At 35.4% G+C, this 17,500-nt stretch overlaps 1 protein-coding gene across 7 annotated transcripts in view; it reads left to right on the top strand.

Moving 5' to 3' along the window:
• LOC144980494 (pancreatic lipase-related protein 2-like) overlaps positions 1–17,500 on the top strand; it is a 124,500-nt gene that overhangs the window by 27,381 nt on the left and 79,619 nt on the right. For all 7 annotated transcript variants that reach the window (XM_078928110.1, XM_078928115.1, XM_078928113.1 and 4 more), the window contains one exon: positions 3,020–3,202. In XM_078928110.1, the coding sequence (XP_078784236.1) occupies positions 3,020–3,202 (183 nt within the window). The remainder of the gene's footprint in view (positions 1–3,019; positions 3,203–17,500) is intronic.

Raw genomic sequence — 17,500 nt, forward strand, 5'->3', positions numbered from 1 at the left:
TTTTACACATTCTGATCAAAAGGCATATGAAAAGGGAATGAAAAGTTCTAGCCAGAATGAAGAATAAAAAGTAATGATTTTCTTTGTTTAGAACAAGATGGCGGCGTGACATCAGACTACGGAAAAAAAACCCATAAATATGATCATGTTTTAACTTTTACACATTCTGATCAAAAGGCATATGAAAAGGGAATGAAAAGTTCTAGCCAGAATGAAGAATAAAAAGTAATGATTTTCTTTGTTTAAAACCAAAGATGGCCGCCTGGCGGCGTGGCATCAGACTACTGAATCCTATTAAAGTATGTTCTTAGGTTATATATTTATTTTTTCGTCGGTCCTCTCTGCTAATGTCCCTGATGTGACATGTTCCTGATATTTTGTCTTTAACAGAATCTGATAGGTATCGGCTGTCTTGGCCGGATTTCACTGCCTTTTAACTCATTCAATCCGAGAGATTTTGCTACTTTTCAAAATGGGAAAAAATTCATTAAAAACGAGCATGTACGGAGATTGTTTTATTCAACAACCATTAACATGTAAAAACTAAAAACATTAGATTTGATACTACGCCTATAATTTGTCTCAGAAAAATGTAATAAATAGGCATGGGGTAAAAGTTACCCCGGGTATACTACGGATATAGTCGGTGTTGGGGTTGAGTGAGTTAATGTGTTTTATTTAACTACCATTAACATGTAAAAACTATAAACATTAGATTTGATACTACGCCTATAATTTGTCTCAGAAAAATGTAATAAATAGGCATGGGGTAGAAGTTACCCCGGGTATACTACGGATATAGTCGGTGTTGGGGTTGAGTGAGTTAATGTTGGCAAGGTCCTGTACACGTCTATTGTGCGGCTATGTGGTCTTGTGGTTTGACACTCGCTTTCAGATCGGAAGGTCCTGGGTTCGAGTCTCGCTCGACGCATAGTTGAGTCCTTGGAAAAGGCTCTTTACTCACATTCTCTCACCGTACTCAGGTGTAAAATGAGTTATTGGCTCCGTTAACAGCGTTGTTTCTGTCCGAAAAATAATTTGTAATATCGCCTAACGGGCGTCATGTCCCGTTCTACATGCTAAGTGTTTCTGTTGTCTTGGGATCCCTTGTTAAGCGCTTTGAACACGTTTAGTGAATATTGCACTATATAGTTCGCCTAAAAACGGTATTATGTTGGGATGGTTGAGATGTTGAAAGTTGAATTTATAGCCAGAATATCAGACTTGTGTAGAGTTTGTATGTTTTATTAAGGACAATGGATGCCATATTTTAGGGTGCTAATGCCAACAATTCATATTTTTGACAAGTTTAACAATTAATTCCGCTTTTAAGCATATAGTTCGTTCCGACATAATACCGTTTTGAGACGATGGGTCACATATAAATAAGGGTCAAAATCTCAAGTCTAACGATTCAAGTAAAAAACCCTTTCTCGGCATCGTTCTAGATTGACACCGTGGTGTCATCTCCTTGGCTGTCACGTGAGAAATGACATATGATCAAAACGACATGTCACACAGACACCCACACACACACACACACACACACACACACACACACACAAACACACACTCAACTGGAATTGATCCGTCAAAATCTTTCTCTGACAACAAAGCTGCCTACACAATGTCAATTTTTAAAAAAATCAAAAATAAAAATAAAATAAAATAAAATAAAATTCCCTTTATTCATCCCCAAGGGAAAATTTGTCTTTAGGGTCTATTCCAAGGGAAGACTGGAATAACTCAGGCGTCAACCGCAGTACAGCGCCGCAAAGTGAGCTAAGGCTAGGTGACTTGCTCAAGACCACACAACAAGGCGGGTATTCGAACTCGGTACCTTTTGGGTACGAAGCAAAGACCGTACGGCTGAGCCACGCTGCCCCCCTTTCTTTGTTTTTTAATTTTATTTCGATATCAAATTAAAATTTTGACGAATTCTTGGATCGTGTATGGGCCCCATAAGTTAAAAAAAAATAATTATAGAAATAATAACAAATGAAAAAAAAAGGCCAACATAGACCAAAAACAAAAACAAACAATCAAACAAACAAAAAACAAGAACAAACCAACAATCAAAAACTTAAAAAAAACAAAGAGAACAAAGCCACGATTGTAGAAAATAAATCAAAACAAATCTAAACAAAAATGAAAAAAATATTCCTCCATAAATAAACAAAAACCAAGTTAAAAAAAAAGGTACCTCACGAAAAGAAACAAACAAAAACAAGCAAAAAGAAAACTAAACAAAACGAAGAAAACTGAAAACGGCCAGACCCCCCCATCCCCCCCCCCCCAAGCACAAGCAAACAAAAAGGTTCCACAAAAACCCCACACTAAACGAATAAATCCTATCCATAAAAATCATTAATAAAACAATACATTAAAAGCAAACAGAAATAAAAAAAAGAACAGAAGAAAAAACCCCAGGAAAATAAATAAAACCAAGAACCTCCCCCCCCCCCTCAAAAAAAAAAAAAATCCACCCCCAAACAAACAAACAAAACAAACACAAAACAAACCACAAAATATTTTTGAAAATAACTCACAACCCCCCCCTCCCAAATAAATTAAAAAACAAAAAAAAAAAAAAAAAAAAAAAAAAAAAAAAAAAGTCAAAAACTAAACCAAAAAAAAAAAAATAAAAAGAAACTAACAACATCCCCCACCCCCATAAAAAACCAAATAAAACAAAACAAACCAAAACAAAATAAAACAAAAACAGAACAAAAGTCAATTGATAATGATGGTTCATTGAATATATCCATCAACTTTGGGGGGCGGAGTGGCTCAGCGGTACAATCTTTGCTTCTTACCCGAAAGATATTGAGTTCAATCACCCGCCGTTGTGCCGTGTGGCCTTGAGCAAGTCACTTCACCCTAGCTCAATTTACGGCGCTGCACTACGGCGGACCCCTGGTTCATTCCAATCTTCCCTTGGAATAGACCCTAGAGAAAAATTTCCCCCTTGGGGATGAATAAAGGGAATCAATTTTTGATTTTTTTTTTCTGTTGACAGAGTAAATCATCATTACCACGATAACGAATCTGATAAGCACGTCATCACCGTGTCGTCAGATATTGGTGACGTCATCTCTGCTTCTCTGGAATTCCGCAAGGGAAGAGGACTGTCCGCTCTTGGGACAAGCAGCGACCTGAAGATAGCGTCCATCTCCATTTCTCGTTTCTATGGCAACGAAAGGTAAGTGTATTCAATAGTCTTTAACAGTCGTAACGTCACTTCCTTCCTAATGACGTATGGTAACCTAGTAACACTGGCTCTAAACTATCGGAACAATGGTGGACGCCCATATGAAATATTTCTCCGGCGAGCATAAAAGCGTTTCCAGATGAAAAAAACACATAAATTTGATCATGTTTTGACTTTTACACATTCTGAACACAAGGCACATGAAAAGGGAATGAAAAGTTCTAGCCAGCATGAAGAATAAAAAGTAATGATTTTCTTTGTTTAGAACCAAGATGGCCGCCGTTGCCAGACGGCGTGACATCAGACTACTGAATCCTATTTCAATTTGTGTCGGTGCCTGGGCTACACGGTGCATAAGCCTTGTTACCTAATTAAGCGATGTTGACCGTGGTCAGTGATTGGAGCGGTGATATTGATTGAAAATCACTAACCTTGTTGATTTGTTAAGACTCACGGAACGAACCAGAGATTCTCCTCGTTTTTTTGTAGCGTGAAATAGGCAAAGGCAATCGCTTCTTACAATTTAATGAATTGCTTGTCTATACGAGGCTGATTACTTAAGGCATTGCACTATGACCCGGAGGGTCCCAGGTTCGAACCCCACTTCAAACACTTTCATATTTTTCTCCTTTGGGCAAGATCATCAGTAACCCCCAATATGCTACTTGGGACAACAAGCAGAGCTGCTTACTTGAAATTTCAAAAATATTCGTAGTTTCCAAGGAAAAAAAAGTCACTTAAAATGGCTTTAGAAATAAACAATTTGCTCTCAGCATGGTCCAAAAATGCTCCAACGTTGTGACTATAGGTTTTAAGAAGCAAAATTTTCCCTTTCAACAAGATTTATTGAGTCAAAAAGACCTATGTATGCAGCTCTGTAGCTGGAGACAAAATTACGTATTTCTACGAATTTTTCGTATTACTATGCAGGTCTGAACAATGGTGATTCATGTTGACATGAGACGTGTGTTTGATGGACTAGTTATATTTAATAATAATAATAATAATAATAATAATAATAATAATAATAATAATAATAATAATAATAATAATAATAATAATAATAATAATAATAATAATAATAATAATAATATCATGATATACTTTATTCATCCAAAAAGATGGAAATTCGTTTACAGACGTGGCATGCATAAAATGTATAAACACAAAGTTGAGAATCTATATGCAAATGCAAAAAAATGTAAAAATATACAACCAAGAACCAATAGCAACACTTTATATATTAATTTGATAAATTGAGATAAGCCATACCTCTGGCCTTTAGTCCGAACTTGTGAGTGTATATTTAAAAGATTGTATTTAATTTAAATCACAGTTGCGGTTAAAAATAAAAATTCGAACAACATGTGGTAAAAATGAATTAAGGTGACGTGTTGTCTTTGTTTTTATAGATATAAGGCGACGGCTCCTCATGGAGAACTTAATATATTTGTGCAGGGGGTGATCAATAGGATTCAATAGTCGTAACGTCACTTCCTTCCTAATGACGCATGGTAACCTAGTAACAATGGCGGACGCCCGTATGAAATATTTCTCCGGCGAGCATAAAGGGTATCCAGAGGGAAAAACATACATTTGATCATGTTTTTACTTTTACACATTCTGATCACAGAGCATATGAAAAGTTCTAGCCAGCATGAAAAATAAAGAGTAATGATTTTCTTTGTTTAGAACCAAGATGGCCGCCGTTGCTGGGCGACGTGACATCAGACTATTGAATCGTATGTTGATATCAGACCTTTGATTGACGGACTAGTTATATGAAATACTAGCGCAATGGCATCTATCAACGCCGCGCAGAAGGGCAAACGTGCGGCTATGTGGTCTAGTGGTATGACACTCGCTTTCGGATCGGAAGGTCCTGAGTTCGAGCCTCGCGCTCGGCGCATAGTTGAGTCCTTGGAAAAGGCTCTTTACTCACATTCTCCCACCGTGCTCAGGTGTAAAATGAGTACCTGGCCGTTAACAGCGTTGTCTTTGTCCGAAAAATTGTAATATCGCCTAACAGGCGGCATGTCCCGTACTAAATGTTAAATGTTGCTGTTGACCAGGGACCCCTTGTAAAGCGCTTTGAGCACATTTAGTGGATATTGCGCTATATAAAGCTCAATTTTTTTGAACGTTTATATTCTTCAACATTTGGGAACAACACGCACTCATTTATTTAAATGATTATACTATTGTGTTGCGGAAATTAACATAGATCAAAGTGGACCTTTTACATAGCGCCTGTAAGGCGATATCACATTTTTTTTCGGACAGAGTGGATATTGCGCTATATAAAAGTTCAAGTCAATTTTAAAAATTTGATTAAAAAAAATATTTAAAAGTCCAAATAAAGGTGGCAGTGACGAATATTGCTGCAATAATTTTACTTAAAAGGACGCAAGAATGGAGGCTATTAATTACAGAATTAAATGAAAATCTAAATTTCCCTATCTAAGAGTGTACTTAAAAAACACAACTTATTTCTTTCTTTCTTTCTCTCTTTATTTATTTATTAATTGATTGATTATTTAATTATTTATTGATTATTTTTTTAAACTTATAAATTTATTTATTTATTTATTATTTATTTATTTATTTATTTATTTATTATTTAATTACTTATTCATTAGTTTTATTTAATTTTTTAAAAAATAAGGTCAATATCCCTATACCTGTTTATTGTCGTATTTAAAAGACGGAGACAAATCTAAACCGGCAAAGTGACGACAAACATTGGGTGTCTCCCTGTGACAATAAAAGAAAGAAACGGTATCTATTAGTCTGGGCATCTCATTTATTCCCTTCCACAAAATATGGATTAAATAGCTGAGTCTATGAAATCTGACGCAATAGTCGATAGTCGTTGTTGAGTCCCGACTCAACGTGAGTTCGACATTTTTAATCTAGATCTACCGACTTCCGGTTTCATTAAGACTCAGGGAAAATGACAAATTCTTGTCAGACAAATTTGTCTACGTTCCGAGTTGAGTCGTTTATGTCAAGTGGTCTGACCTTACGACTGCTGAAATCCGGCACCCAACATCCCCAGCCCCCCCCCCCCCCCCCCAAAAAAAAAAACCCTCCCAAAAAAACAACAATACAAAACATTAAATAAAAACAAACAAACCCAAAATACGCCCTAAAAAAACAAACAACCCCCCCCCAAAAAAAAACAAAACAAACAAACAAAACAACCCCCCCCCAAACAAAAACCACAAATAAAAAACAAACACCCCCCCCCCACCCCAAAAAAAAACAAACCAACAACCCAAAAACAAAACAAACAAAAATAAAAATAAACTAAAAAAACCCCCCCACAAAAAAAAACAAAAAAAAAAAAACAAAAACAAAAGCAAGAAAGACAAGCAAACAAAAACAAAACAAAACAACAGTAGAAACCCCGAACAAAAACAAGAAAAATAAACGGACAAAAACAAAGCAAAACAAAACAACCAAATAATTTTTTTTATACCTCAAATATCAACCCATTGAAATGACCGTCAACTTTCCAATAAGTCTTTTTAAAACCTGAGACGTCTTAGTAGTGACGCATTGCAAACTTTTCAAATAACTGAGAATCTTTTTCAAAAACTTAGCGTTGAGGATAAAATCATTTTTTTTCTGGCCAATATTAAAAAAGAAAACAACATGTTTTTTAGGAGAACATGAGAAGGAAAAGAATTTTTGACGAATGCAGACCTGCCAAGCATTACGAAAAATTCGTAGAAATACGATTTTTTGGCTCCAGCTACAGGACTGCAGTCGCCTCTTTGACTTAAAAAAATTAAATTGAAATTTTGTATAGCGCAATATCCACTAAACGTGCTCAAAGTGCTTTACAAGGGGTCCCTGGCCAACAGCAACACTTAAAATGTAGGATGGGGCATGACGCCTGTTAAGCCATATTATTACAATTTTTTTTTTCGGACAGAAACAACGCTATTAACGGCCAGGTACTTATTTTACAGCTGGGTACGGTGAGAGAATGTGAGTAAAGAGCCTTCTCCAAGGACTCAACAATGCGCTGAGGGAGGCTCTAACCCTGGACCTTCTGATCCGGAAGCGAGTGTCATACCACTAGACCACATAGCCGCACAATAAATCTAGTAGAGAAGAAAAGATTAGTTCCTTAGAACATATATGTGACCCATCGTCTCATAACGGTATTATGTCGGAACGAAACAGATCCTTAAATACCGAATTTAATGTGAAACTGGTCAAAAATATAAATTGTTGGCATTAGCACCCTGAAATATGGTTGCCATTCTCCTCAATAACTCATATAAACTCAACACAAGTCTGATATTTCTCGCTATAAATTCAATTTTCAACATATAAACCAACCCGACTTAATACCGTTTTTTGACGGAGGGTTCCATATTCAGGACTTTGAACCGTTTTTGGATCACGCTCAGCTAGGGGGGCAAATTGTTTATTTCTAAAGCTATTTAAAGTTAATTATTCTATTTTTACCTTGGAAACTACGAATTTTTGAAATTTCAAGTATGAGTCAGATTAACTCCCTTGATCTTTCTCTCCATTTTATTGGTCTAGACACCTGTAGCTTTTGATCAGATATCTTGTTTAATGGATTATCTACTAGATTCCTTAACCATCTCCTTACCAGCCATTTTCAGGATTTTCTCCAAAAATTCACACTAGAACAAAAATAGATTTTTCATCACTCAAACACAATAGCACTCTATCAAGACTATCTATCTAAAGTTCTTGCGATTAATAATTTCTTTAGCAAAACATGCTCTAGTCTATCTACAACACACTGTACATTCTCTTTAAATTTTATGATGTACAAAAGAAATTTGAATAATAAAAATGTTGGTTGTATCGTAACGAATGTGACGATTTTTCTATAGATGGTAAGGAGAGGGTTAATGGAATTTGTAGACGACGGTTTCTAATGATACCTTAGCAAAAGGGTGTAATTAAAAAAAAACAAAAACAAAAAAACAAAAAAACAAAAAAACAACAATCAAAAATACAAACCCACCCCCCCCAAAAAAAAAACAAAAACAAAACAAAAACATGCAAACCCAAATAGCAACAAGTACATTCTATTTGTTCAACACAACTCGAATTAATGGCTCTACAACAAACAGGATACTTTAAAATGTTTTGACATACACCATAAATCACAATGATAAAAATTTCCCTACGGTTGGTAAGGAGAGCGCTAAGAGCCAGCGTTGTTTAAAAATAATCCTTGCTTAAAAAAAAAAAATGAAACTCACAACCACTGTTAAAAAGTGCGACTTTGTGGTCTAGAGGCATGACACTCGCTTTCGGATCGGAAGGATCTGGGTTCGAGCCTCGATCGGCGCAAAGTTGAGTCCTTGGAAAAGGCTCTTTAATCACAATCTCTCACCGTACTCAGTAGTAAAATGAGTATCTTGCCGTTGACAGAGTTTTCTCTTGGGAAAAAAATTGTAATATCGCCAAACAAGCGTCATGTCTCGTTCTATATGTTATGTGTTGGTGTTGGTCAGGGACCTTTGTATAGCGCTTTAAGCACGTTTAGTGGATATTGCGCAATATAAATGCTCAGGTGAAGACATCACCCATCAAATAAGCCTTACCCAACCTCAACCCCCCCCCCCCCTCTAAAATGAAACCCGAACCTCCCCCCCCCTCTCCCTCTCAAAATACAGTTTTAAAAGTACCAATCGAATTACTGAAAACTGACAGCAATACTCTTCAACAGTCGTGACGTCACTTCCCTTGTAATGACGCATGGTAACTTAGTAACTGGCTCTAAACTATCGGAACAATGGCGCACACCCTTATGAAATATTTCTCCGACGAGCAAAAAAGCGTATCCAGAAGGAAAATAAAACATTATAAATCTGATCATGTTTTGTCTTTTACACATTCTGATCACAAGACATATGAAAAGTTCTAGCCAACATGAAGAATAAAAAGTACAGATTTTCTTTGTTTAGAACCAATATGGCCGCCGTTGCTGGGCGACTATTGAATCCAATTGTTTTCTAAACAGATCGGCTGAAATCGATCACGTTAGTCGGATATCGATTTTGGTGACGCCACAATTTAATTGTCGAGTGTTTGAGACGACTTCCGGTGGACGAAATATCCTATTATCGATATGTATATATATTTAGGTCAGACACCCGAATCCACTTATGTTCCTAGTTTAACAATGTCGTAATGGACAACGATATTTTGCGTCATTTTAAAAAGATGTCCATTCCAGTAATGAGCCCATAAGGAATTGGGTTATCAGACCTGCAAATTAGTGCATGCCGTTCAGAGCCATTATGCTCACGGAGCCGGCGTTAATCCCGGATTAGATAAAGTGAAACGGACAATAGCAATTGCTTGCTACCCCTGGGCTAGGACGCTAGTTTATCGCATCGTAAATTGTTTTCCGCCAGATCTAAAAAGACCCAGATACCCAACCACTGATGGAGTCAAACCTCTGTGGTTGTAATTGTAGCACGTCTGTCCCTTAATCAGAAGGTCTGATGTTCGTTCGTTCGATCTGCGGTACAGGAAGACTGATATTTTAAAATAACTATTTTCCCCTTGTATTTTTCTTTCTTGCGCAGGCTGGTAATCTTTCATAACACTTTTTTTTGAGATCTTTATCTTTCATCAGTGCCTGCTCCATTCATTTCTCAATTTCATATTTTCAAAAGTAAAAAAGGAGCAACCCTAATTGTCTTCGTCCTCTTCCTCCCGTGTTCGATGAATGTGTTGTGTGATGCAAGCAAGGGTTCACAGCTTAAAATGGGTACCCTTTTGAAGAATATAGGTATTTTAAAATTGTCCCAACTGGAAAAAAATAATTAAATCGAGCTTTGATATAGTAGTGCAATATCCACTAAACGTGCTCAAAGCGCTTTACAAAGAGTTCCTGGCCAACAGCAACACGTAACATGTAGAACGAGACATGACGCTTGTTTGGCGATATTACAATTTTTTCCCACTGGCCAACAGCATGTAACACTTAACATATAGGATGTGAAATGACTCCTGTTAGGCAATATTACAATCTATTTTTGACAGAGACAACGCTGTTGATGGACAGGTGCTCATTTTACACCTGAGCACGCACGGTGAGAACATGCGAGAAAAGAGCCTTTTCCAAGGACTCAACTATGCGCCGAGCGAGGCTCGAACCCAGGACCTTCCGATCCGAAAGCGATGAATGTCATACCACAAAACCACATAAAGGTACGGTGTAATGATAATAATAATGACATTTATTTATATTGCGCCCAATCGTCTATAGAATTAAGCTATAGGCGCCTAACAACAACATCAATCCAAATTTCTCTTTCTCTCTCTCTCTCTCTCTCTCTCTCTCTCTCTCCCTCTTCCTCTCTTTCTCTCTCTCTCTCTAGCCCCCCCTCTCTCTCTCTCTCTCTCTAGCCCTCTCTTTCTCTCTCTATCTCTCTCTTCCTCTCTCTCTCTCTGTCTCTCTCTCTTCCTCTCTCTTTCTCTATTTCTCTCTCTCTCTCTAGCCCTCTCTCTCTCTCTCTCTCTCTCTCTCTCTCTCTCTCTCTCAAACACACAGTCTCTCTCTCTCTCTCTCTCACAAACTCTCTATCCCTCACACGCATACACACACACACACACACTCTCTCTCTCTCTCTCTCACACACAATCTGTCTCTCCGACTCTTTCTATGTATGTATATATATATATATATATATATATATATATATATATATATATATATATATATATATATATATAAACTTCCCTGGTGGCATGTCGTACCGGTAATCAAGCGGTTCGATCCCCAGGAAGACTGGTTCTTATGGTGATTGTTCTTTTTTCTAGTTTACTTCTTTCTTGCTTGTGTCTAGTATCGACTGTTTCATTTACACTTTTTCACATCCTTTCCCACAATATATGATTAAATTATTGACGTTTTGAGAATGTAAAAATTGCCGTCATTCATAACGTGATATAAAGGACAGGGCTTATCATTAGGTAACTAATAAGGAAATAAATGTCTCTTAAATCCTAACATTTTACGTCTTTTGATATTAAAAATCCTATTAAATCCCTTAAATTGCCGGCAATACGTATTAGAAAACCAAACGGATAAGGATAAAGAATGTACGAGAAGAAGAGGAAGAAGCAAAAAAGAGGGGAGAGTTTATTATTACAGTCTGGTATCATTTTTAGGGAAAGAGAGGGCTAATCCCACCTATTACCAGTGGCGGCTCTCAAATCCAATTTGGAAAAATATCTTGGACGGCAAGTAAACTGAATTTGGGTCATTTAGGTTAAGTTATTAGACCAAGAAAAAAAAAACATCAACAAAACAAACAAAAACAGTCTATCCGATTTTTAGAATTCAATTTCTGATATGAAAAAAAAAGACAAAAATAAATAATATAGAAGAAAGTTATTCATATAGAAGAAAGTTATTCAGGTCGACTTGAGTAAGGAAAAAAAAACATATTTGGATTCACTGTTAAATAAGTAAAAATTAACCTCACATTACCCAAAAAAGGTAAAAATATAAACAAAAGTACTTTCATTATTGACAACCACCTGTTATATTTACTAAAAACAATAAATAAATAAATAAAATTCCCTTTATTCATCATCATATAGGGGAAATTTGTCTCTAGGGCAGAGCTGCCTATTTACTTACTTACTTAGGCCGCCCCTTGGGGCGCCCAACACGAGCCACAAGTCTTCGCCATTCTGTCCTGTCCTCCATAAGTGTACGCAGCTCCCGGGTGTTGTTCATTCCTGTGTCATCTAGCAGACAGTCAATGTGTGTTTTATTCTGCCTGTCTCTGCTTCTGGTTCTCTCAGGTGGCCCCCATAGCACAAGACTGCTTGCAATCTCCTCCTTGTGTCTCCAGCAGTGCCCGGCAAGTCTCACTGCTGATTTGAAATTTCAAAAATTCGTAGTTTCCAAGGTTAAAAAAAAAGATAAAATCACTTTAAATAGCTTGGAATGAGATTACTCGGTTTTTTCCTGGCCCTGGTCGGAGTCCTGGCTGAGAGGGAAACAGTCAAATGCATAGTTATTGTTTTGGGAGATGATGCTTTTTCCTTGTAAATCATTTCTCTGTTATGTATTAGTATATTTGTTATTTTAAATGTATAATGTAAGCATTTGAGTGTATTCCTCTTTGTTGGATTTTACGCTTGTGTCCGGATGAGACTTATAGGTGATCTCAAACTAAGTACGTTGGTGGTATGCTCTTGGAATCTACATCTGATCCCTATTTGTTCCCATTCCCCTTTGTCTTACTTTCTCTTGGTGCTTTAATCGTAATTCTAGAACTTTTTACTATCCCATTTTTTTCCTTTTTACTGGCGCTGATATAACCTAAATCTTTTTACTCGCGCTGATATAACCTAAATGTGTTGCAAACGCCGTAAAACCCTTAAAAACACAACCCCCCCCCAAAAAAAAAATAAAAAAAATTCGCAGTTTCCAAGGAAAAAAAAAAGATAAAATCACTTTAAATAGCTTTAAAAATAAACAATTCGCCTTCAGTAGGATCCACAAATGCTCCAAAGTCCTAAATATAGCTTCTAAGCATCGAACTTTCCTTTTCAACAAGATATCTTGAGTCAAAGAGGCGAATACACTTCTCTAGTTAGAGCCGAAAATTCGTATTTCTACGAATTATTCGTAGAACTAGGCAGGTCTGCTCTAGGACCTTTCCAAGGAAAGACTGGAATAACCCAGGCGTCAGCCGCAGTGTAGCGCGGCAAAGTGTGCTAGGGCGAGGTGACTTGCTCAAGGACACACAACGCAGCGGCGCGTGCTCTAACTCGGTACCTTTCGGGTACGAAGCAACATCCGTACTGCTGAGCCAAGCTAACCTCTTAGGTTAGAAAATAAGATACCACCACTCTGAAACCAGAGGATACAAAAAAAAAAAAAATAACAACAAAAACTTGAGCTTTTATATAGCGCAATATCCACTAAATGTGCTCAAAGCGCTTTACATGGGGTCCCTGACCAACAACAACTCGTAACATGTAGAACGAGACATGACGCCTGTTTGGCGATATTACAATTTTTCTGACAGAGACAACGCTGTTAACGACCAGGTACTCATTTTACACCTGAGTACGGTCAGAGAATGTGAGTAGAGAGTCTTTTTTCCAATTACTCAACTATGATGACCGCGGCTCGAACCTAGGACCTTCCGATCCGAAAGCGCGTGTCATACCACTAGACCACATAGCCGCACAAAAGATTAGTTTTACATGGCTTGTACCCAGTCCTCCAGAGGACGAGGTTCACAACACTTCCAAGGGGATTGGAACCAGTAATTTGACATCACACCATTGTTCTCCATTCTAAAACTCATGAGATTATGTACTTCGTGTCAGAATTTTTCCTGACTAATGTCAATTTAACTTTTCCACCTACACTCTATAAAACCATGATTTAATTTCCGCTGATGTATACAAAAATTGTCGTGATCCATAACATGACACACACACACACACACACACACACACATATATATATATATATATATATATATATATATATATATATATATATATATATATATATATATATATACAATTATATAACAAAAAGGAAAATTTATGTATACAAAGATACATAAAACCTAAAATTTTACATCTTTTGATATTGAAAAATCCTATTACGCCCTTAAATTCCTGTCAGTGTTACAAAACAAAACAGATTGGGATAGAGAATGATACGAAGAGAAGAGGAAGAAAAGAGGCTGGACTTTATATTGTTATAGTATTATAATATACAGTAAAAGATAGGGCAAGACCAAAACTGTCGTAGTCTGGAAAAACACATATTTAAAAATTTGGCCAGAAAACTCGTCCTTCAAATATCGATAGATTTAAATGACTCTCATCTTGGCAAAACTCTCAAACCTGGGACTTCGCGAAGTCCCAGGTTTGAGAGTTTTTGCCAAGATGAGAGTCATTTAAATCGATCGATATTTGAAGGACGAGTTTTCTGACCAAATTTTTAAATATGTGTTTCTTTTTTCTTTCCAGACTATGAGAGTATACAATTACCAGTAGCGGCTCTCAAATCCAATTTGAAAACCTTGGACCGCAAGTAAACTTATTTATTTAAGCGTAATTTAGGATAAGTTAATAGACAAAATACAATAAATACACTCTATCCGACTTGAGAACTCCATAATTTCTGACGTAGAGAAACACAAACAAACAACATTTATAAAAGAGAATAATAATTTAGGTCGGCTTTCGTAGGAAAAAACGTACTTTGATTCGTTGTTGAGTAAGGAACATTAACTCTCTCCTTACCGATAATTTTCTGTATTTTCCCAAAACGGCCAGGCTTACCCAGCAGAAAAATTGATTCTTTAAGCTCAAAAAAAGCTCTCTATAAAACAACATTATGTTCTTATTAATTAAACAAAGATCATTCTTCAAAGTTTGTGATGTACAAAATAAATCTGAATAAGAAACAAAAATGTATAGGGAATGAGATTAGCGGAAGAGTAGCGTCCCTTGATTGTACGTCACCAAAAGTCTGTGACGTCACCGGCGGATAAGTTATTAGAGAGAGAGAACGTCATGTTGGTTGTGCGCATGCGTCTCTCGTCCTCGCTTCCGGTGAGAGCGGCTTAAGACACTTCAAAACCAAATTGACGTTCTCTCTGTAAGGTGACGTCCAATCAAGGAACGCTACTCTTCCGCTAATCTCATTCCCTATTGTCTCGTAACAAATGTGACGATTTGGCTCCAGGTGAGACCACCTGCATCAAAATCGTCACATTTGTTACGACACAATAATATAGATAGAACGCGCTTGGCCAAGGAGTTCACAACATTGCCATCCGGAAGTATAACGGACCAACACACAAACTCTGTGTAACCATGAACTTTTATAGTCCGGTTAAAACAGTTTAGTGAGAACAACTCACAAACGCGGATGGCAAAAACAATAACAAAGGCCTGAGTGACGTCATCTTCGAACTATCTATAGATAGAACGAAGATGACGTCACACAGGCCTTTGTTATTGTTTTTTGCATCCACGTTTGTGAGTTGTTCTCACTAAACTGTATTAACCAGACTATAAAAGTTCATAGTTTTGTGTGTTGGTCCGTTATACTTCCGGATGGCAATGTTGTGAACTCCTAAGCTAAGCGCATTCTATCTATACATTTTTCTTATTCAGATTTATTTTGTACATCACAAACTTTGAAGAATGATCTTTGTTTAATTAATTAATAAAACCATATAGTTGTTTTGTAGACAGCTTGCTTGAGTTTTTAGTTTTTGAAAAGATCAATTTTTCTGCTAGGTAAGCCTGGCCATTTTGGGAAAATACTGAACATGATCGGCAAGGAAAGAGTTAACCCTCTCCTTACCACCAATAGAAAAATCGTCACATTGGTTACGATGCAACCAACAATTTTACCATTTTCTGTATCATAAAATTGAACGAAAATATTTAGTTTTAGCATTAAAAACTTGACACTGTGTTGTAGATCTAATTTTGCTGAACAATATTATGTATAGAATGTACTTGTTGCTTTTCTCTGTGGGAAAGATAAATCTGTTTTTGTGTTGTATGGGTGTGAAGTTTTTGAAAAAGTTTTGAAAATGCTGGTGAGGAGAGAGTTAAACCCCACAACACCCACAAAAGGTAAAAATGCGGATAAATATAAATAATAAATTATTGAGCTTTTATATAGCGCAATATCACTAAATGTGCTCAAAGGGCTTTACAAGGGGTCCTGGTCAACAGCAACATTTAATATGTAGGACGGGACATGACGCCTGTTAGGCGATATTACAATTTTTCGGACAAAGACAACGCTGTTAACGGCCAAGTACTCATTTTACACCTGAGTTCGGTGAGAGAATGTGAATAAAGAGCCTTTTCCAAGCACTCAATTATGCGCCGATCGCGAGGCTCGAACCCAGGACCTTCCGATCCGAAACCGAGTGTCAAACCACTAAACCACATAGCTGCACATGAAGTCGAGATTTTTTAACTAACCACCCTGTCCATCTAGCAGTGGATGGGTTGCTGGGTGTGTTAGATGTGGCGGAAAGTACTCTGCGATAGACTAGCATCCTATCCGAAGGATAGCAAGTAATTGCAATTGGGTTTTTTTCACGCTGTAGAAACCGGGATAAAGTTCAGCTCCATGGGCTCTAAAAGACTACTTTTTTAAAGGTCGACTTTGGTAAAGAAAACAAAAGTTTTATATCTTTTTGCTGAATGAGTAAAAATGAAACAAACCGAAACCAAACTAGAAAAGAAGAGAAACAATTAACTTGGGACGTTAGAACCAACATGTACATATATGCAGGTCTGACATCCGAACCCACTTATGGGCCTCGTTTAACATTGTTGTAACGGACATTATTTTGCGTAATTTCTTAAAGAAGATTTTCATGACTACAGTGAGCCCATAATGAATTGGGTTATAAGACCTGCAAATACGTACACGTCGGTTGGAATCCATACAATTTTGTAATTAAATCATACTACTACTACTACTACTACTACTACTACTACTACTACTACTACTACTACTACTACTACTACTACTACTACTACTACTACTACTACTACTAATATAATAATAATAATAATAATAATAATAATAATAATAATAATAATAATAATAATAATAATAATAATAATAATAATAATAATAATATAATAATAATATAATAATATAATAATAATAATAATAATAATAATAATAAATAATAATAATAATAATAATAATAATATAATAATAATAATAATAATAATAATAATAATAATAATAATAATAATAATAATAATAAATAATAATAATAATAATAATAATAATAATAATAATAATAAATAATAATAATAATAATAATAATAATAATAATAATAATAATAATAATAATAATATAATAATAATAATAATAATAATAATAATAATAATAAATAATAATAATAATAATAATAATAATAATAATAATAATAATAATAATAATAATAATAATAATAAATAATAATATAATATAATAATAATAATAATAATAATAATAATAATAATAATAATAATAATAATAAATAATAATAATAATAATAATAATAATAATAATAAATAATAATAATAATAATAATAATAATAATAATAATAATAATAATAATAATAATAATAATATATAATAATAATAATAAATAATAATAATAATAATAATATAATAATAATAATAATAATAATAATAATAATATAATAATAATAATAATAATAATAATAATAATAATAATAATAATAAATAATAATAA

The sequence above is a fragment of the Berghia stephanieae genome, chromosome 10 (genome assembly GCF_034508935.2).
Source record: "Berghia stephanieae isolate SIO BIC M18660-M18661 chromosome 10, UCSD_Bste_1.3, whole genome shotgun sequence".
Lineage (NCBI taxonomy): Eukaryota > Metazoa > Mollusca > Gastropoda > Nudibranchia > Aeolidiidae > Berghia > Berghia stephanieae.